The 22,791-nt window shown below is 38.8% G+C and overlaps 1 protein-coding gene across 1 annotated transcript in view; it reads right to left on the bottom strand.

The window, feature by feature from the left end:
- Window positions 1-550: 550 nt before the first annotated feature.
- Window positions 551-22,791, bottom strand: part of MPPED1 (metallophosphoesterase domain containing 1) — a 48,258-nt gene continuing 26,017 nt past the window's right edge. The window contains exons 4-6 of the mRNA XM_009818161.2: window positions 9,339-9,454; window positions 4,529-4,642; window positions 551-669 (exon numbers count right to left, since the gene is read on the bottom strand). Coding sequence (XP_009816463.1) covers window positions 551-669; window positions 4,529-4,642; window positions 9,339-9,454 — 349 coding nt within the window. The remainder of the gene's footprint in view (window positions 670-4,528; window positions 4,643-9,338; window positions 9,455-22,791) is intronic.

Here is a 22,791-nt window from a genome sequence, read left to right as displayed (position 1 = left end):
AGGACTTGAAGTAATAGCTTTCCTCCTGTGACTGGTCATTCATGCACCGTCTTTTATATTTGCCATGTTAATTAAGGGAAAACATCTTTACCATCATTTTTCTTTTACCAAGAGCTCACTGGGAAACATCTGAAATGAGGAAATCCTAGTCTAAACACTTAAGTTTAAACTGCAAACTTTCTTAAAGAAACACTCCTTTGAAAGACATTGTTCTTTTAATAAGAAGTTCAATATAATGTACGGTATATACAAAAGTCCCTACTTGAGAGATATATATATGTATATGTATATATATATATGTGGAATGCATTCACTTTTCTGTGTTCACAAATATTTTAATGGTGAAATGTTGAAGTCTTTAATCTGTTTCTGGCACCAAAATGTCTTTGTTCCTCATCCACTTTTGTCACTCAAAATTTATCTGTGAAGAGCTAGCAGGGAAAAAAGAAGAAGGTTTTTGCTTTTTTGTTGAATGGTTCCCTATTGGGATTCTCAGACAGCAATATAAAGTTGCTAATATGTTGGGCACAACTTTAAATCCTCATTATAATCATGTGTTCCTTGGAGTAGGTAAGTCAATAACTATAGGTGGATTAAGTGGCTGGTAATTCACAGTGCACACAGATGCATTCACATAGGTAGTCGTTCCATCAGCCATGACACCATAACCTACGAAGAAAGAAAAACTGGTTACTCTCATTATTCATTATTATTGTCTTTTTTTTTTAATCATTCACCTTTATCACACAACGATAAGTGCCACATTTATTATGCAGAAGGAATTTAAAAATTCCTTTCGTGCAAAACTTAAAGGTCTCCTGAATTAATACCATCTTTGTCCTACAGCAGAACTTTTTGTCATCTTTTCAATTGTCTAAGAAAAGCAAAATGGACCCTTATTTACTAGCTAGTGGCTATAATCTCTGGCAGCCAGCTAGCCAAACCTCCTTGGAAAGACAGACATTTTTCTCTGCAAAGCTTTTTTCTTAAAACCTTCTCAGTTTTGGAAAGGATGAGAAGACAGAGCTTAGGCAATTACAGCATTGAAAAAACCATACTTCTGATCATTTAGGTTTGCAGTCATCAGTGCAGCAAACTTTAGGCAATTTTCATCTTTCCACCTCTTTTTTTGTCCTGGGTTGTATATCTTTTAAGCACCCAATGAAGAAAAAGCATTGCCTGACTACGGGGAGTATGTGTGCATTTGCACGTGGGCGGGATTTGTCTAATAGGAACCTCTTCTTCCCATGTGTTTGAACATGTTGACCAATTTCAATCAAATTTGAGGGAAAGACACTAAAATGCCTGGCCAGGCAGAGAAGAAATGGCTTTATTAATGCATTCCCTGACAGACAAGGTGAATTCACACCCTAAGACACCGCAGTATTTCCATGGAAGAAAACACCCTTCTGTATGACTCACCAGTGGCAAAAAAGCTTTAACTACATCTCATGTCTGACTAGACACCCAAGCCAAACAATTCCAGAAGTAAATCTGCATAAAATCAAACTTCCTGCTTTAATGCCTCTAGAAATACAGTGAAATGCTGTTTCAGAGAGTGAAGAAGCCCTCTAACTGCCCTAGTGTTATGAAAAAGTAGACACACTCTCCATTGTCAAAAATCTTTTCATGAATGACTAGGAAAAAAATAAGCTTGATTACACTAAAACTAAAAGCTTAATGATGGAAACTTGCATTGAAATATTATGATCAATATGAAGAAATGCATTCACAACCAGAAACATATGATTTGGGGGAAATCACCCAGTAGAAAGCATTTGTACTAAGATTCAATCTCACCATTAATGAATTTAATAGCGAAACCTATTCGTTGCTACATACACTGAATTCCAGCTATTCAAATGCTAGAGACCTAGGATCCCACAATTTTTCTGAGTGCAATTTCATGTCTTACAGAAGCATTGATAGTTGCATAATTTACAAACAAAGAAACAGTAGCTAAATTCCTTTCTTTTTTGTTCCTTAAAATACCCTGAATAATGCAGGGCCTCCTGGACTCCCCATGGAAAAACCACACTATAATTAGGGACTAGGGAGGGAAGAAAACTCTGTCAGGTTCCTGTCACAGACATTTCTTTAAATCATTTGCTGTTTGCCACAGAACAATTGTTCTGTGTAAAACACAAACTGCACAGAGGACAGTAAGCATTGCTGCTGGGACTTTCTGTCTCCTCAGCTACACGTTTGGAGAGAACAGAATCAGCTTGCTAATACGCTCTTTTTGCTGGAAGATGCCTAATGCTACAGTTTTCACTCCTACCCTACTGCCAACAGAGTTTTCTGGGCCACGACCTCAGCCAAGTACTGGCTGTAATGGGCAAATCAGGATTTTAGCTGGAGTCCCTGCCATGCTGCTTGTCACTTCCATGGGTCGATCAGCAGCAAGCCCATGTGTAGAGGTATTTTTTGGCAGAGACAGCAGTGCAGAGGGGGAATAGGGAAGAAACATCTCTTCTAAGCATCTCTTCCTCCCGGATGTTCAGTAAATGACTGCTGCAGATGTAGCTATGCTCAGTCAGGGGAGGAACTCATCTGTTCAAATCATGCATTCTCTCTACAAAGAGCAGCTTCATTTGCACAGGCTGTCTGCAATGGGAATTCTCCTCTGCAGAGATTTAGCATCCCACTGCAAAACAGGCTATGCAGTTCCCCATTTGTTTTCTCTAAATTATGATAGTTAACAAGAAGAGTACCTTGTTTCTGTGTTCTGATACCTACTGTGCCAACTGTATGAATTCACAAGATTTACCATTCTGTGGAGGTGCCATTCTTTTCCCTTGGGAGCCAAAGTTGGGCTTGGTCTTAGCAGATGTGATTTTTTTTACCTGCCTGAAGGTTCACGGCTTGCTAAGTGTTTGCTTGTATCCCCCACAACCCACTTGGCTTATGATTTCTGAAAAGACAGTGAGTTTGAACTGTATTCACCAGCTCTCTTGTATGGAATCTTAAAGACTGCTATAATAGCAAAGGGTTAGGAAAAAATGCTGTCTATGAGTTGTTTGTTTACTCTGTGATGTAGTAGCACCTTGGACATTAACTAGGCATTAACAGGTCAATGCAGATGAGCCGCATGAGGAGATTGGACTTAATCCCTGAGATGTAAAATAATGATCTGAATGTCTTCTCCATCGATTTTACACCAGCACCCCTCTCACCAATGTCACTCCTAACCTAGCATGGTGAAAGCGCCCAGCAGCAAGTCAGAGTGGGATTTCTTGGGAAGGGTAATAATTCTTCACCAAAACAGAAATATCTGAGTGCCAGCTACTCCAGTTTTTCCATTTGTTCATTTCTACACTGGTGAGACCCACAGATACCCTTCGAAGGCTGGAGCAGTCCCAGAAGCAGAAAACTGGCCGTTGTGGAGCACTTTTTCCTGCCAGTAAGTTAACATTGCCAAGAACTAAGCAGCTGATAATACACGCTTACATGCCAATGGTACATTTCGGCACAGCCCAGTGGTTTCTTTTGGTAGGGGCACTGCTTGAAGTCTTGCTGCCATATGTGAACAGGAGAGACTTCTCTATAGCAGACAGCATCTACCTTTCCCTTTGCCTGGAGATGAAATCCTACTGTCACTGAGTTCAGTGGAGCGTATTTGTCACCATTTACTGATTTATGTGAAAGGAACTAATGTTTTTCCAGTTAAAAATCAAATAGTCAAAAGAATCGCTTTGTTTTGTCTGGGTACAAAATTTTTCCCTTGCCAAAGCAAATAAATACATGAATAAGTATCTTGAACTTCCACACAAGTCAGTCGTGACATCCCTCTTGATTTTAACTTCATATATGCAATGATGGGGAGAGAACCTTTATTGTACAATCTTGAAGATTAAGCCTTAGAAGCAACGCCCAAAGCATTCTTACCCATTTTACAAACACAGAAACTGAGACGCAAAGAGCTTACATAAAATCATAGAATCATTTAGGTTGGAAAATTTAAGATCACCAAGTCCAACCATAAACCTAACCATGCTAAGTCCACCACTAAACCATGTCCCTAAGCGCCTTATCCACACGTCTTTTAAATACCTCCAGGGATGGTGACTCAACCACCTTCCTGGGCAGCCTGTTCTAATGTCTGACAATCCTTTCAGTGAAGTTTTTCCTAATACCCAGTCTTGCAACTTGCGGCCATTTCCTCTTGTCCTATTGAATTATCTTAAGTCACAAAGATTCAGCAGAGGAAAATACAATCCATCAATCCTAATATTTAGTTACTTTCTGTAACTACTGGACTCATGTTCTTATTTTAAAATTCACAGTAATCCTCTCTGTGAAGGAGGCATCACCGTGTTTTATAGATGTAGAAACTGAAAGAGAAGCTGAAGTACAAATATTAAAACGTGAGTTATCAGCCATTTTCATCTCTATATACGTGGCTGAATAAGTATCTGAATTCCATAAGTGCTTCATTTCAGACATTCAAGTTTGAAAATGCTAGTTAAACCAGACAACTTCTGTGTTTGTGGTTTTTAAATATATATAGAAAGAAATGTGTTCTGACCTTCATGGATATGTCCAAAAACATGAAGCCTTGGCTGTATTCGTCTCTGGACTGTGTTCAGCAGCTCAACACATCCTACCCGCTGCATTTTCTTAGGAACCCAGTCTAGAAAACCTTTGGAAAAGAAAGGAAACCTTTAAAAGAAGACAGGTTATCTGCAAAGCTGTACTGCTATACAGTTATTTCTGAGATTTCATGTCTCGTGGCTTTTCATAAGCAGCCATAGAAGAATTGACATGGAAAAAACAGTGTTTGCCTTGGTAAGTAGAAGAGGAAGGAAGGAAAAAATACTTGAGAAAAACAATAAAAGCTCATCCAAAGAAAAAGGACTATGATAACTCTTGCCAGTTGTTTGTCCAAGGAAAAAAAAATCACTGCAATTAAAACATTTTTGCACTGCTGTTAATGGGAAAACTCAATGCTTCATCTGTTCTTCTTCCTTTAAGAGAGAGAGGTGTAAAGAGCACTATGTCCAAAGAATCTAAATCAACATTTCATTCTAGTCCTGGGATCTATTTTTTAAAATTGCACACTTTATCTGATGCAATGGAATCTGTGTTGCTAATAATAAAACTATATTGTTATTGCATTGAATCTTACAGTAGTGGAACTCAGGTGAGGAACCCACAGCATGCCTAAAAACAACATCCTCAAGTAAAACTGGTTTAAGCACTTCATGACCCAGCAAGCCCCACTAGCCGAAATCTATGGTCCTCAGATAGGAAGAGAAACTCAGCCCACAGTAGATATTTTTAAGTAAGTGCTATATTTACTTGCATGAAATTTGTATAAAAATGCATTTTTTATGAATACAGACAAAAATGTACACCAACTTGCTTATATGTCTAAAAACATACTGCAGGGGGATGCTTACTGCCAACTGAATCTCGTGTTTTCTTCAAAGTAGTAGTGTAAGGAGGATGTTGTTGTATTAGAGGGTGTGCAATAACCAATCTTGTTTTCTTTCTACTGTTCTGCCATTTTCATCAGGCTCAAATTTGGAAACCTAAAAGATATAATCATTCTGGTTTTCTTTAGTTGTTCTGGTACTTTCACTGTGTGCCTGTCATAGCTTTGCATCTCTTAGATGGCTGCAACAGAGTGAATATATTGTGCCTTTGAGAAAACGGTAGTCAGCCAGAGAGGTACAGAGACTGGACCTAGTTTTCATATGTTTACTTTTGATGTCCACTCAAGCATGGCTAAATAGCAGCTAACCAACTGGCTTAAAAGACCAGAACTGTGGTATTCAAGCTCTTGGAAAAGCTCTCAGATTTGCTAGAGCTTCAGGGTAGATTCACACATTGAGAAATACCCCTTTAGATGCCAGCGCTTGAAAACTGGGCTCAGTATACTGTGGGGATTTATGAAAACAGTAAAAATTTGCCCTTGTATCATGGTTACTCTGAGAGCGAAGTCCAATTTTCAGAGATGAGTTGGGAATGTGGCATCCGAAGCATCAAAAAGAGGAAGTTCTGATAATGGCCATAGACTCCTAATTCATTCAGACGCCTCTGAAGACACTGCTTGGCTCCTGTCGGGGGGATGTACAAAGAGAAAGCCCCGCTGAATTACAGACAGAGCAGAGCAATGCTCAGTTCTGGTCATTGATTTTACCAGCCGCTCTTGGTACCCGACGCAGGTCAAAATTCACTGTAGGAAATACATATTTAAGATGTCAAAGTGCGGCCAGCAACTCCTCTGGAATCCAGTCATGCTTTTTTCAGAGCAAACGTGTTATAACCATAGGTTTTGTTACTTTAATGATTTGAAACAGTTAATTGTCAAAATGTCTGTGGTGAACATAAAGCCAAAAGTATTTCCACTTCAAAAACTTCACAAACAAAAATCCATAAAATTAACTTCTCCATTAAATTAAGCATTATTTATGTTGAACATGTTTTTGTTTACATGCATTATCACCCTTCTGAAGCTTTCCCATATGTTTGCAGCTTATTATGTACACCTGACTACACAAACTAAGAATAATTGATTACACCTAGCTAACAATTAGAGTTCATCTTAGGGGTTTTTTAATGTTTGGTTACTTGAAACAGGTTTCTGCAGCTGTCAGGAAAGTATAAATCTTTGTCATAGACAATCAAGCAGACAGCTACAAATGAAGACTTAAAGGTGAAATTAAATTAAAAACAAACAAAGAAAAGAACAGTGAACTTTTTGAAGAGAAATAGAAGAATCATAAATGCAGATCTTTAGGAATCAGGAAAAGAGTTTAAAAGTTATACTATACATAAAAGTAACAAAAATATGCCCATATAGAAATGAGCATTAGCACTGATCCCATAATCATGAATACTGTATTTCATAAGCTATGAAATATATGGCATGTTTTTATTAATAATAAACAGGTTACTAATAAAATGGTCAATAATAGCTGTTTTAACCTTTGTTTTCTCATCCTGTGTAAACCTCCTGTGTATCCCTGCCCTGGTTTCATCCCAAAGCACTACTCTAGAACAGAAAAAAAAATTACTCAGATTTTTCTTACGTGCCTAACTGACTTAGAAACACAAAGTCCATTAACTCCTAATGGTGCTTCTGCATCTAGATCATGCAGGCAATTTTAAATCTATCTAATAATGTAGTATTAATTAGTTTAGGAGGATGTGCACTCTTTTGAAGTGAGGGAATGAGAAAGCAGCACAGAAAATGGATGATGGACAGAATTTAGGCAGCCATGCTGGAGAAAAAAGAGGAATTTGCAAGAGCACTGATTGCTATTTATGATCATTAGGAACAGCTCTAGTGATGCTGTCCAAGATCAGAACAACAGTAATCAGCTTTCTGGTTAAAATAATTGCCTGGGAGGGTCAAGGAGGATCCTGTCTCCCAAAATGTCTGTGGACAGAGATACACAATAAGGAGGTTCTGTAAGTTAGGCAGAGTGCTCATTTCTTTTGAAGTGTCATATATTTGTTGCCACGGGTGTCACAGAGACCAACAGCTGATGCCCTCAGGCAGAGGGTTCTGTGCCTGTGCCATCTATTAATGCATCAATAAGAAAAAGACAAAGAAACGGGAACTTTTAAAAAAGAAAATCCTTGGAGGACAGTTGAAGCTTAAGAATTAAAAAAAAAGCGAACAAATACTGAGACATGGAGATGGGGGGAATACACGTTATCCCATTACAGTCAGTGGAGATGGGCGGCTCTTCCTCAGAATTACTACAATTATTAAACTACTTCTCAATTATTACATTTACTGTTAAATTTATTATGAAAGCATGCCTGTTGAGTGCCAGCTCTGCAGTGCTCTCTAGAGGTTCTCCTCCCTCTGCTGATCCCAGAGGCTGCCTGGAGGGGCCCGGTGGCTCAGTTAGGAAGGTGACAGAAGCTGGGTGGTGCAAACCTCTCTCTCCCACCTTCCAACACTGGATTTCAAGTGCTAGATACAGGGATATTCTTTGGATCAGCTGAAGGTTGGATTTCTTTACAGCTGATCAGCTGTTTTTAAAAATGGCCTTAAAAGTGCTGAAAAAACTTCTGAAAAAGTTTTAAATATGACTTATAAACAAAACTGTCTCAAAGACCCAGCATCATGCCTTGGATCCTAACAGCGATTATCCCCCGTACTAACCGTTTGGAGCTGGTATCTCAAGGTCTAAACAATTAATTTCTGCCATCAACTTTTACAATACAGGTCCATATTAAAATCAGTCTACGGCACGGCATGAGACTCCACTTAGGTGAAGTATCAAAACACACGCCCTCACTGTGAGGAACCATGCTCACAAAGAAGCCATTTCCCCCAAGATTAATGAGCAGTGGAATGCAAATATGTCTTTCTAAAGAAAACAACAAAACACAAACCCTTTATATACTTTCTCCTCCAAGCTCTGAAAGAGGAGAAGAAAGGGTGGAAGACAAGAGGGTTTTAGCTTCAGGAAATTGGGGAATCTAAAGATTTAAAGAAACCAACTGCCTTCATTTCACACAAAGCACTCCTCCGCAGTAAGACTCAGCAGAACACTTAAATACATGCTTCACGATTGTGTCCATTTATTAAATTAGCGAGAATTAAACACATGGTTGCATTAAATATAGCTTGCTATACGTCCAATACGTTGAAAAACATGTTAAAAGCCGTAAGCCTTTAGTGAATCTGGACAAGTTTCTGCCATTATATTATTTCCGTAACACAGATAATTTCACTATTATCTAGGAATAAAAGAAATCTCTCCTGGTTTTTATATCATGTATATTAATATTTGTAAAACACAAATGCAAAACTATCTCTTGTTGGTCTGTTAGTGTTGCCAGATTGTATTAAAGATAAGCAATTCACCCATGCTGTCCAAAGAACAAGCAAACAATGGCAGCACTTGGGTTTGTAAGGCAGAAGATGCACCAGGTCAGCACGTCGAGGAACAATACAGACTCTGGGTACTTGTTGGTAGGGGAATGCTACTGCAAGTGAAGGAGAAAGACAGTGCTAAAAAAGTAAGACCCCAATCCTGCATTTCTCTTCAAGCAGGCTCCATGCTTTAAATCTACTAATTTCACCAGTGGCAGAGTGGATGGATGCATAGGAAAACTAGACCTGGCTTATTTATAAAGCCTATTAATGCTTTATGTGTTAAGGCTTTATTTTTTAAGCCATTATTTAATTCCCTACCATTGAGCATAGGTAACCACGAAACATAAACCTGAGCTGAAGTCCTGGTGCTGCTGAAATCAGTACAGATGTTACTTTCGACTTTTATAAGTCCGGATTGCACTGTCTAAGGAGAGCCATCAGTTACTGTATAATCATCTGAAATACACAGCTAAGAGCACTAGTATTTTCTTACCGAGAGGTGGTCCATGTGTTATAAGAATATCTATTCCATCTGGAATAAGGTTCCATTTCTCTAATAGTGCTTGGCCTCGTGGAAGATTAAAGCCCCAGCCATAAAACCAAGGTTGCCTGCCAAGAGAGGAGGAGAATGTCTTCAGTGCTACTTCCATGTACTGGTTATCTAATTAAAATACGGAGCTTGACTCTCTACTAGCATGGAATTTGGAAACACAAATAGCATTCATTTTCTTCTTTGTGTGCACAGTAAAACCCTCTTTCCATACAACCAGTGTTATTTAACTTGTGTGGCAAATCAGTGCAGTCCTTACGACCTTCAGCTGGCAGCATACAGTAAAACATTCATAGTATTTCTCTAACTAGGTGAAAAGTAACTCTTACAAGACCTGGATACCAAGATCTCCGTGTGTGGATTAGCATGCTGGACTCCCACATCTAGAAGAACACCCGTCTCAGATACCTAGGTGTGGATATATATTTCACGTTGGCTCCCGTCACTTTTGGCCCTTAGCCTATGACCAGCTGGGCAAGGACAGACCCTGGCACAACGACAGATCCCACTCCAAAGTTGGAGACATCATCTATGCTGTTTTGTTTCCCTAACTGGAAGCATCCCATCAGAACAAGAATACTGCTTCTTTTCTTACATGTAATTTTCTTCTGTCCTCTGGTGTGTTGACTTGCTTTTATGTTAAGGCTTTCCATATTCAGGATTTCTTATCAGACGGGCATTTACATTTTTTAAAACATATTTATGGAGCAGCTCATCATGGAGCAGTGGGACTGTAACACTGCCAGTCAGAACACAATTTATCCGTATCTCGCTATCCCATTGATTAAAAACTACATTTCACAGCAATTATATCACAGTGGTAAATTATGTCTTGCTGACTATGCTCTAATTCTAGGTCATAAAATCGAGGGGTTAGTTTTAGGTTGGAATTTTTTTATAATTTTTTGACTGATGTGTTCTGGCCATATCCATACTTGGAGAACAACAAATAGGCTGCTGTGATTTAATAAGGTTTATGATAATTGCAGCCTTAGTGTTTATAAATACGTACACATCAACCAGAGTTCCCTTTGAGATGTTACTTTGTTGAGAAAAGCTTTACACTCCCTCACTGCATCAAAAGACAGAAAGAATTCTTTCAAACAAATTCTCTGAACTTTACTTTACATCATGTATGGCAAAGACAAAAGAAAATGCCCATAAAGTTATTATTCACCCTCTTCCATTACTGATGCTTGACTAACATTTCAAAAATTAGCACGTCTGCAATCTTCATGATGATGTATTTCCCACTTTTCCTTTCGAAATGCTGTAAAGCACATGTCTATTGAAAACAGCTTAAAAAATAGAGCTTGCTAAAATATAAAGGGATGTGGCTTACCTGAGGGAAGAAAAGAAAATTCTGCTACAAGGAAAAGAAGAAGGGGGCTTTGCAGAATGTTTCCTGCCTTTCTTCCACAGGTAAAAAAACCCTCAACTTTTCTCGACAGATGACTGAAGGACTTTCTGTGTCTACAGCTAAGAGCTCATCTCCTAGCTCTTCTTCACACAGTGCCCTGGATAACCAGGGTCCGGATAAACAGGTGTCCCAGGGGAAAAAAAAAAAAGGTGAAACTTTGTACATCTGCCACTGGGACCAGAAATACAACCCAGCCTCCAGAAGCTGTGATGAGGGAGGTGAAAAAGGTGGGTGAAGAAGAGATGCTAACAGCCGTAGCAATGAAGTAGAAACCTGGTTCTGAGTCAGGTTGCTCAGACCAGGGCAGCTGGCTGAGAAAAAGACCTATCCCTATATCAGGGATATGAAATCACGCTTTTCTGGTTACCTGTTCATCTCCTAGCAGCCTTTCCTCACAGGAAGAACAGCACTTGGCTCACAAGTACATGACTTCTCACCTTCCTGCCGCTGGGGTGGTTAACTCACGGTCTAGTTACTGGCTTATTTTTCGGTAAACTAGCAGAGACGTTCCTGTGTAACACTGTCACGCGGAACCAAACCACAGCCTGTGGAGTTTGATCAGCCCGTCTTTATGTTCAGCTCACCATTGACAGAATGGGAGTATTTTTATCTCACAGGAATGCCCTGAGAATAAATAAACTGAAGTCTGTGAGGTGCTCAAATATTACAGAAGTGGGAGGCTTTATAAAAATATAGAGGTTAGGCTTTTTCTAAATGCTCCATCCAACCCTGCCTTGGGATTACGTTCCACACCTTACATGCCAAGTATCCTTCTTCACCAAGATGAAAATATTCAACTGTTGGGCAAATTGTCTTTAGGCCCAGAGCAAGTTTTCCAGGAACAAAATCTCCCCAACAAAAATATTTGCAAGGGCAACTAGGAGGCAAATGAAGTGTAGACATAGTAAACCACGCTTTTAAAGACACCAACAGATACAGTGAATACAGGCCCCTGCTGCCACCCGTCGCTCGCCCCGGTGCTGCTGGGCATGGACAGGATTGTCCCCATGTTCCTGGTGGGAAGCGAGGCAAGGAGCCATCCTGCACCCTGCAGGTGTGCCAGACACAGCAGAATGGGCCACGGTCACTCCGTGCCCCGAGAAAGAAACCGAGGGGCAAGATCAGTATTTGTCCAAGAAGAAAAGGTCAAAAATGTATGGAATAATTATTTTAAGGATACAAGGAAGCATTTATAAAGAGAAATAATCGTGACTGTCACAGGTCTCGCCAGAAGTCAGCTTAATCCTGCTGAAATCCAAATGACCACGGATGACATATGCAGCTGTGAGAGTCTCTGCCTGCCTCTACGAGGGCTAGCCTGTAAGTGGCCACTTCTTAAAAAGCCCGTTTCCCCTTATGAATAGGCATGATCTGCGTATTAAGACAAGAAGCACTTTCCCCGTCCCTCCCTCCCTCCCTCCCTCCCTTTGTGGTGACTGCAGCGCATAGCTGCCTGAGCGCAGGGCTGGTAAGTTATGCATGCTGGAGCTGTTCTTTTGTGAAGGGGAGATGTTACAACTTGTGTGATTTGCCATTATGCTGTCTTTTGTGACAATCCCGAGATCGAAAGAAATGTCTGGAATATTTCTGGCAAAAAAAAATCTGAAGTCCAAGAAAGGATTCCGCGGAGGATGTTGGTGTGCTTTACATCTGAGAGAAGAAAGACAAATCATACACTTCAGTGCCCCCACCCCCAAAGCAAAACCGTCTTTATAAGCACACAGGGATTTTATAAATCCCCAAGTCCCTTCTTCTGAAAATTTATTGCAAAACAGCCATCAAAGTTCCCAAGTAGGGAAAAAAAACCCTTCTCTAATACCCACTATCAAGTCTGTAACATGGATATCATGCAAAGACAACTTTGACTAAAATTTCCATTTACAATGGAACCTGAAAGCAAAGTTAAAGTCTTCATATCAAGCACCAAATTTCTGGATCCCCAGTTACTGCTTGCTCAGGAAAAGTGTAAATTTTTTTTGTAAATTACTTTTCAATAATATTTTATGGTTTTACAAAGAAAATACTGTCATGTATGTTCTAGAAGAGAAAAATCTGCTGTTCTCAAAAAAAAACCCAAGAAAAATTTATTTGGCAATTAAAGACATACATCATGAATGTATTTCACCTCTGAAGTGAAGCGCTCATGTGTAGAAATGTACTTTGATTTAAGTCTTATCTTCTTAAAGCGAACAGTTTGAGTCTCTCCACATACTACTGAAATTCAACGGTATTATTATTATGGTAAGAATAATGATTGTCTACATATAAGACTCTAGGGGGAAAATATATTGGAAGTGAATTTGTTTACAGCACAATTAACCTTATGTTAAAAACATATGAACAAGTTTTGCAGGTCAAATAATCTACCATACAAAAAGGGCTGAATTATCAGAATTTGTGCTAGCAATCGGATGTTGCTTTATGTACTGAATTTCTGTCTTTCTGTTCTAAAGTAACCATTGGAATAATTTTCTTACAGAATGATAGTTGCTATGACAACCATAGCAAATTTTCCTTTTCTGAAACAGATGTCTCATTTAGTTGAAAATTAGAATGTGAAAAACCCATGGGAAAAATTAATTCAAACTTTAACAGAACACTGACTACAATGTAATCTCTTATAGGTTAACCCCTTAACATCTTTCTGCACTCTTATAGTAACCTTCTCATAAATTCTAATTAAACCAGTTTAACCTCCTAGGAATGACCTTCTTAGCTATCATTAGTGCCTTAGTTGTCTTTGAAAGGAGCATTTCTGTTACAATAATAACAGAAAAAAGTCATGCTAAAAAAAAAAGTGGTCAAACATATTACCACCTTAATTATTTATTAGTTTTTCTTCTTTTATTCGGCTACTACTGCAAAGAGCTACCATGTAGTCCAAGAATTCTTTTGTCATTTAAATGGGGCATAACTTAGTTTTACGTGTGATTTACTGTAAAGGGTGGTGATGCACTACACAGATTTGACCTGTAATTTATGTGAAAATCGAAGGTTTTTCAAACCACTGGTTTCAAATTTTCAAACCACTGGTACACATCTCAATCTGCTCAGCAGACATACAAAAAGGGGACACAAAAAAACAGGATGCTTGACTAGGGAAAACCATCCATGTGCATGGATTTTTCTATTACAAGCAATGAGAGAGTGAAATCTGATTCTCCATTACCTTGGTTCAATTTAAATTTTTTAACTTAAAGAACGGATTCCTTCCTCTCTGAATACTTACCAGCTCAAGGGGACCCTCCACAGTAGTTGGTCATCGGCTATAGATGAACACGGCAGGCAGCCAGCAGGCAGGCAAAGAAATATTCCCACCACAGCACTGCCCGTAGTGCTTGTGGGGTGTCAGCTACCACAAGAACTTCAGGACTGCGAGATTTACTGCATCAGCTGCATCTGGGTTGTCCAGTTGAATAAGACAAATCCTGCCACCAGTAGGCACGCAATTACTCTCTTTGACTTCAAGGGAAAACTCCCTCGCACAGTCCAATACCCGCGGAGAGCTATGGGTGGTAACTGACTGAATAGCCATTAGCGTATCAAAGGGATTGGTGGGCAGCATCTTGCAAACACCTTAGTAGCAAAAAATACAGAACTAAAACACAATGCAGAGATCATTGTACCTCCTCATTTCTAGAAAGTTTCCTAAAGAAATCTTTTTTGCAGCTGAAAGGCAGGTTCTCCTACTAGAATTCCTTTGCTTACAAAATAAATTTCAAAGGTTCACAAACACACATAACTTGCTCCAGTCTTTCCTCCACAACAGCTGCCATTTTTCTCCTCCCAGAAATTAAACAGATATTGGCCGGTGCCTGTAAAGAAGCTCTGTGGGAAAAGAAGGGACCGTATCAGTCTTCTCATTCCTGCTCTCCTTCCTGACAATCGCAGAGCTGCACATATTCAATATTTAGAAGATTGGACTGTGCATGCTGAAAGCCATACTGGTACAAGTGAGCGGTCGAGGGCCATGGAGCACCAAAAAGCAGTTAGGTTCAGCACTGGCAATCACAGGCAAAACTCCAACACATCCTGATTCACAGCCCAAGAAATCTCACTGTTGGACATTTAAGTCTAATTTTTCCTGGTATTGATTTAATCTTACTATTATAACTAGCTACAGTCCTGTGAGCATGGGTATACAGTACTATATACACTGTACACCTTCCTTGTCTGCCTGGTGTTCACATCCTTCGGGTGTTCATATTTTTACATTCCCCATCAGTGCATTAGTCAAATTTACTCAATCTCTGTAATTGCCTTTTTAGCCTTTCCTCAGTAAGTAACTACCCGGTTCACTGAGTATTTCTACTGCTTTTCACTCAATTTTCTCTCCAAGGAAGGATTCATAAAAGTTCACCTTTTTTTTTTTTTTTTTGTGAGGTATTGGCTGTTTCTATATCTAAAGCAGTTGTGAAGTAATACTCATCTTTCTGTCTTTTCTTCCTCTCATTCAAGAGGACTATCCAAAGCAGGCAGGAAACTAGCTATTAGGCCATTAGTGCCAAGAAGGACTGGCAGGGCACTGTTTGTTTACAGGCTTTGAAATACAGTTCAACATCTTGGCATCTGAGGATTGTAACAGCACAACTGAGATTTAAAGAAAAACAGGTTTCAGAAATTTTGAGGAGTATGAGGAGACTTATGACTAACTTCCATGCGAGAGAGACAGGGTGGTATAATTTTAGAGAAGAGGTATAAAAGCAGTATACAAAAAGAATTAAATTACGCAAAAAAGAAACTTAGATTCACTCATTCATAATATAGGAACCAGGGCTTTTTTAATGAAAGCTAAGGCCTTATACTTAAAACTAATAAATGCAAATGATGGTTAATCTCATATAAGATTATCCCTTGGAACACACGGCCACGAAGTAGAGCTCAGCAGGTGGAAAGGAGAAAGCAGAAGGGAAGGGAATGTAGGTGCTAGGACACGAGATGGCTTACACAGCGTTAGTTCAGGAGGCTGTACTGAGCAGCAAATTGAACTCAGATCTTTTATGAGTCTGTTGGCCACAACAGACAACATTTCTTCCATGGGCAAGTTTGCTGTGCTCTTCTTTGTTTGCCTTACTTGCTTTGCACCCAAGGTTGTCATCCTTGAAACTCTGAACCAAATTAAATTATTGTTTTCACAAAGGGAAAGGAGGGTGAAAATCAGAATATGGCCGTTTGTCAGTAACTATTTCTTTTGCAATATGAGTTACACATGAAATCATTCCTCTTTTATTTAGTAAAGGATTTCATACATCTCTGACTGGAAAGAAGAAAGAATGAGCTGCGACTAACAGGAACCGATCATTTCTAAATATTAATCTGTTATAAAACAATGAAAAATAAAATTAAATTACTTAATCTTCATAAGAAGAAAACAGAAGATAACAGGTAAGGAGAAAAATTAATGAAAGACTGAATTTAAAACATGCTAACACCAAATGCAAACAGTTTATTTCATTCTGCTGGGAGCCAAATGATAATATCCCATCTGATATTTTTTTTAAAATAATAAAATAAACCCAACAAACAAACGTACAAGCTAATTTGGAATAATTAGCCAAGAGATTCAATACTGAGGGTACAGACTTTCAGTACAGTCTTATGAATTTAATGCAAGGCTAAGGTCTTGAGATCCTGATGTGTGAGCCTGTTCCCTCAGTCTCTCTGATTCTCAATATGTAAAAATAGGTTATCCAGACTGTACTTCAGATACTGAGAGCTGATAGTCACAGAAAGAAGGGTTAACAGGGAGGAGGAGTTAACAGCCCCTCTGTCCACAGTACAGTCATCATCTCATTTTAAATGTGAAACTTGCCATGAATGGGCCAATCAGTAAGGAAAAATAACTTGAGGCCCATCTACGCATGGCATCTTCACAGTTTTTCACTATCAGATGACCAGACAGCTAAAGAAAAAGAATGTTCGTCCACATATCCAGCTAGTTAGTGCTTACTGTAGTCCTCTAAGACTTTGCAGAAGTTTGCTAACTGAGGAGACGGAATATCCCTTCAAATGGAGACGCTATACTTCTGGGGTTTTTTATGATGCAGCTCCTGGAGGGACTCTCCCAGATGAAACGTGACTAAAATATGTAGGATGTGTAATAGGTGCACGGAGAATCGATAAAAAAGGCCCTCATAGTAGCCACTTCTCAGTTTAGTAACTCACCAGGTTTACATTCTTTACTCCAAATACCAGGAGTAATTAGGCCATATGGACTAACTGTCTGCCAGTTCTTTCCTTTTCCTTTCCTTTTTGTTTTTTTACCTTCTTTTCCTTAGAAAATTCAAAGCCATTTTGAGTTAAACAAGTATAAAAATGCTTCCAAAACTAATAAATTAATACAGCATGTGTGCATATATGCATGAAGTGTATTATTTTTAACATTTTCAATTTAGCAACAGATGAACTCACTTCTTGTTTAGAAAAGCACATACTGATACTTCATATGCCATGTTTCTACCTGAAGCAAACAACATCCAAGCAATCCTAAATTCCAAATTCCTGTTTTCCTGCAGTCCTAAATTCACCCCACAGTGCAGTGGTGGAAACCAACTGCTGCAATATAACTTTCTATACCAAAAAGGTACAGCTTTAACACCTGGATGCTCATCCAGCTAGCTAGGAATTCTGAGATAACCTTAAAAACAATCATATACTTATCTGTTGTAAATGATGTAATTAGAAATATTTGATACACACAGGTGCAGCCCTCTGTTTTAATATTGGTTCCAATTTATTCTCATTTCTTACTGGGGAAGAAAATCCCCATATTAATTCATATTAAACGATGCTAATTTATTAAATAAAATTAATTTATGAACAACAAATCCAAAGGAAGTGTTCTGATGTTAAACAGCTTCACAACAAGTGGTAAATTACTTTTCCCCTCAAAATCTGGTCTGGGAAAAGAGAAAGAACTTAGATAACTGTGTTACAATTAGTTCCTGTGGTGGTGGCTCTACTTACAGTTCTTCACATAGAGCATAATGTAAAGTCACCATCTACTTCTTGATGTAGTAACCCGTCTCCCATGTAAAAACCGAGGGAAAATGCATACACACAAGCTACTGTGAAGTAGGGAGGCTGATTCTCACCAGGTGTAAAGGGCTCAAAAGCCAGTGGAGCTCTGCCAGTTTACTCCAGCTGAGAATCAGCTCCTTGTAGATCCGCTCCAAACTAGTTAGCTATTTGTGTTTCTCTTGGAATATCGCCAAAGGGCTCATTGCAGTACCCAACTGTGTTTACATCTTTGAAACATCCTGAAATTGCTGCTGTCTGAGACTACAGCCCAGACTACAGATAGAGCTGGTAGTCCTTTTGTTCAAGAAAAAAATGGGAAAAATGCACCAAAACAACAAAAAAAAGCACTTTAAACTTTAAAATCAGCTCTGTCTCATAAAATTAAACTTTCAAGCAAATGTGAAAAATAAAGAGAAAACTGCTGTGGGGGATTGCAATTTCACTCTTGTGGTTTATGAACTGCAGGAAAGTGAAGCCAATTCCCTGTAGTGAGATTACAGGTCTCCTCTTCTATAGGTCTTAAATTAAAAACCAGCTGAATCCAAAGTGAGCTAGTTTACTGGATCAGAAGATTCAATTATTTCTGCTAAGTAACTGAATGTGAACTACTTCCTTTTAATAATATACAACTAATAATTACTGCCCGAGAAAGGACTTTTTTCTACCAAGCTAATTAAACTAAAGCAATGTATTTTTCGACAGCTCTCAAATTTAACTAAAGCCAGAAACATTTGCAACAAAACAAGCAAATGCAAATCCCCACTCAGATACAGAAATATAAAGCCACACAATGTGTTCAGACATTACAAGTAACAGAACCTGCCCAAAAATGTTATGTGAAATCAACATAACTTCTGGTCTATATTGAGCGTACACGCACACATGGGCAGTGTAATGTCCTGCACAGTTGTACAGACACAGTGGAGGAACACAACTGCAAAGTGGATGCAAAGCATCTTTGGCTTCAGGAACTGATTAAGCTCACTCTGCAAGAGGTCACTGTGAAATGTGTTAGAGAATTGATCCATATCCCTAAAATGCAAACACGTACAACTAAGTAGCATGCAAAGCTGTTTGACTTACTGGTTTTCCTCTATTGTGACTATTCTAGGATTGAACTGTTCCGGACTTCTCAGCCCTGGGCAATGCTGGGAAGGAATTTTATTTGAGAGAAAACATCTTCTGGAACGTTTGTTAACAAGAAAAGAAAAAAGGGATATTCTAAACTGCTGTGACTTTAAAAAAATCTTGTAGGAAATGGAAAAATAAAATTTCACAGGAGCAGGAAAAATAAAATTTCTCAGGAGCACATAATAACTAGAATTTATCACATTGGTCTGACTTTGATGATATTTATGGGCTACACTAGGTGTAGTTCAGTTTACATTTTCATTCGCCCTATTGCAGAGTTTAATTAGTTAATAACAACTACATTCCATTAACATGCTATAGAAAATTCTTGGAGTCTGTGAAATTTTTATTTTGTTCCATACACATTTTTTTCAGCAATGTTAATAATTCTTGCTAATTCATTTCAGTCACTTAATTTGTACTGCAGTTCTCATTAAAAAGACCTCTCCTGAATTCACTGTGATTGCTCACAGGAGCAATAGCACCTGTATACCTAGTGCCTACTGAATGAGACTCACATTTCCTGTATTTCCAAGTCATGTAAAAAAAACGCTTTCCAAGACATGTTTATCACACGAAATGCACCAATTTTAGCAAAGTGTCATCAGTAAAAAAAAAAGAAAAAATGAGGAGAAAAACGACCCAGTGATCTGTTTCTGATGTTAGAACAGCCAGAATGCACTCTTTAGTCTCGCTTTCTGCCACTGGAAAACCTTTCACACTTCAGGAGTTCAGTATCTTACATTTCTCCCCACCACCTTCCCTGAACAGCTGAATTTAATAGATCAAAATAATTTTGCAGGAAAAACCATTCTTACGATCTTCCGTATGCTGCAAACTAAACTACAGTGTATTGTGGGTTTAAGTGTTTTTAGAAGCAGCACTTTCCAAAATGGGAAATAGTTTCTGATAAGTATGGAAGAGAAAATAAAAATATCACTCCAGCATTCTACTAAAATACAAGTAAGCCTGTATCTATGTGCCTCAGACTGTTAATTAATGTATTTTAACAGGATGATGAATTTTGCTTTCTCTCTTCTAAACACATGCTATTTCTCACACATCTGTCACATCTTACCTACCTTTTACTGAATGCCTGAAATAAAACATCTTTAGCATTCTAACCATAGTAATGCAGCCACATCAGGTAGGCTTAGATGCCAACCTTCTCCCCAAAATTTCTGAAACTTGAGATGCCTCAATTCTAAATAATGAGTGGAGTCTATTACTCCCACTGATGATTTTCATTTTCTTCAAGAACCATGCCAGTCTACCTAAATTACTCGTTTATGTTGCCTGCCTCAAAGTCACTAATCAAAAAAAATTCAAATAGTGCCCAACTTTAAAAATCAGGGAACATCTACCATTTTTAAAACATATTTCTGAGCAACCAAAGCCCAGCACTCTGTGATATATCCACATCCAGCATTTCCACATCCATCCACACAAAACTGTAGCACTGACAGAGCTAGACATGAAAACGAGCCACCTGCTCAAAACTCTACTTAATCTGAGGTTTGCAAGAATTTTAGAGTGGTATTTTATGCTTTAGAAAACAGTACAGAAGCAATTGCACTTTAATTATTTGTATTTTTATATTTTGACGAAGTGAGGGTGCAGAAAGAAGAGAACACAGCAGGATCAGCTATTTTACTTAGAAAAACGTCTAGTATGGTTTTGTCCAGTAACGTAAATTTTTGAGTTCCTATTATTTTAGTCATGTGCAAGGTACTGAATAGTTTTTTTTCAGATTTGAAAGGGGGCATAAGAACTAAGAATCAGAGTGGTCACTCTGAGGCAGAATTTTACAGGGAATGAAACCTGCAATACAACATCTTGCACTGCTGCTACTGCTCTGCTCTATCTGGAAGCCACACTCCCAACTTGGGAGGTATATTATGTTAAATGAAGTCAATACTTTATTTTAATACAATTTCATTTTAATTGATGTTCACCTCAATGACTGTAAAGATTTGTACAAGGTCTGGGAAAGTAAACATTAGATGATTCATCACTGGCAAAATGAAAGCGTGTCCCTCTCATGAAATGAATCTATAAATCTTTGTTACATTATTTTACTGATGGAAACTGAGTTCAGTGAGGAATGAAAGAGACTATTATAGCTGTTCTTGAAAAGATGGAGGAGGAAGGCACTGAAACGGAGACCTAGGATATGGGTGGCCTAGAGTCAGTGTGAAACAAAAATTAAGTCTGCCTCATTTTGCCCTTTGCGTGCTCTTTGAAACTACCTCAATTACACATGGAAGTTACCAGTCTTTCTATCCAAAGTACACACATGTGTGCGTGCGCACACACATGAGAGAGAGAACATTTGCGAAGGAGCATAACACAGTCACCTACTTTGTGATGAAAAAAGAAATCAGACAAGAAAATAACAAATCAGATGAGAGTTACACACCGATAGCTAAGCACTACTGATCACACTGGACTATGCAGCTGAAGTGAAGACACTTGGCTGCATACTGGAACAGTACAGGTAGCTGCAGTGCACCAGGAAAAGGGCCAATAGGTTCAAACAAATTTCCAGCCCTCACACCAAAGTGGGATGATGATTTGGAGAATAAGCCCCCTGTCAAGGTTGCTTTGGGCTGAGCTGGTGGCTGATACTCACTAATGCAACCTACAGGTTGATGTCTTACACCAGAAGGAATTCCACCATCTTCTCTGACATAGCCAGAGCTCACTGAATGGCCCTGACCCAGAAAGCTGATCAGTAAAAACAATACTTGAACAGAAAAAAAACATTCCCCACATACACACCCCTAACTTTCTTCACTCAGTTCCCATTATCTAAACAACAGTGTTGTACGAGAGCTGTTGGCCCGTGTGTAAACATGCGGGCGCCACATCTAATCAACATTCCATTGGAGAAAAGCTACAAAAACCCAGGAGTCCAGTCTGGGCATCTGTCACTTCAGGAAAAATGGTCACAAATGTCTTTCTAGGCTGATATTAATCTTTGCTCTCCCATTTTCCCTGACTGGGAAATGAAAGTTTCTAAGTTCCAGATGGCCTATAACAAAAGAATGAAGGCGGAAATGAGAATACATAGACACTAGAAAAACCTGTGATTCTGCAAAAAGAAAAATGAGGTTCTGTTTCACAGGAATAGATCCCTCCAGATAATCAAAGCCAAGCAAAAAGCCAGTCTCTGGGTAATGAGTCTGGAGGCAATCTCATACTAAAGGGCTTCTTTAAGCTATCCAGGCCAATACGTCATTTAGAATAATGAAATTGTCATAAGTTTGGCAAGAGGGCTTTGATTGTCCCTTCCTTTCCCACATTGTGGAAAATGAAAAAAAGCACTGAAAGAGATAAAATGCTCTCCTGCCACCTTGTATGCCTGTTTGAAAGCAGGAGGACTAAAGTTTCTCTTGCAGTTGTGTACAGCTGCTTAGAAGCATTATGGAAATTCAGTGGCTATGGAGAAGATGTTTTCCTTCTGCCACTTGCGTTTCTCTCGCTATGTCAAGTAAAATGTGTACTCTTACCATGCCATTAATGCACAATAATCCACCTTTTAATAGAAAATGCCACTGGAATTCCTGCCATTTTCCACAAGATCAGAGGATAACACAGAATACCTGTTCTTCTGCAGATGCACATCTTTTCTATAAATTTGAGGCAGGGGTGCAACATTAGACATTGGGGGAACAGCCAGTATAACATTTGCCAGACACAAACAGCTTCTGATTATTCATCAGGGGTCAATTCACTAGTCTTCAGGTCTTATCGTTAGTTATTGCATGCAACAGGAGAACAGAGGGCCAACTTACTCCTTGAGTTGTAAAAATCTCAGTGGAA

This window comes from Gavia stellata, chromosome 4 (assembly GCF_030936135.1).
Source record: "Gavia stellata isolate bGavSte3 chromosome 4, bGavSte3.hap2, whole genome shotgun sequence".
Taxonomy (NCBI): Eukaryota; Metazoa; Chordata; class Aves; order Gaviiformes; family Gaviidae; genus Gavia; species Gavia stellata.
Note: the sequence above shows the minus strand (reverse complement) of the source record. Positions and strands in the feature narration are given on the sequence as shown.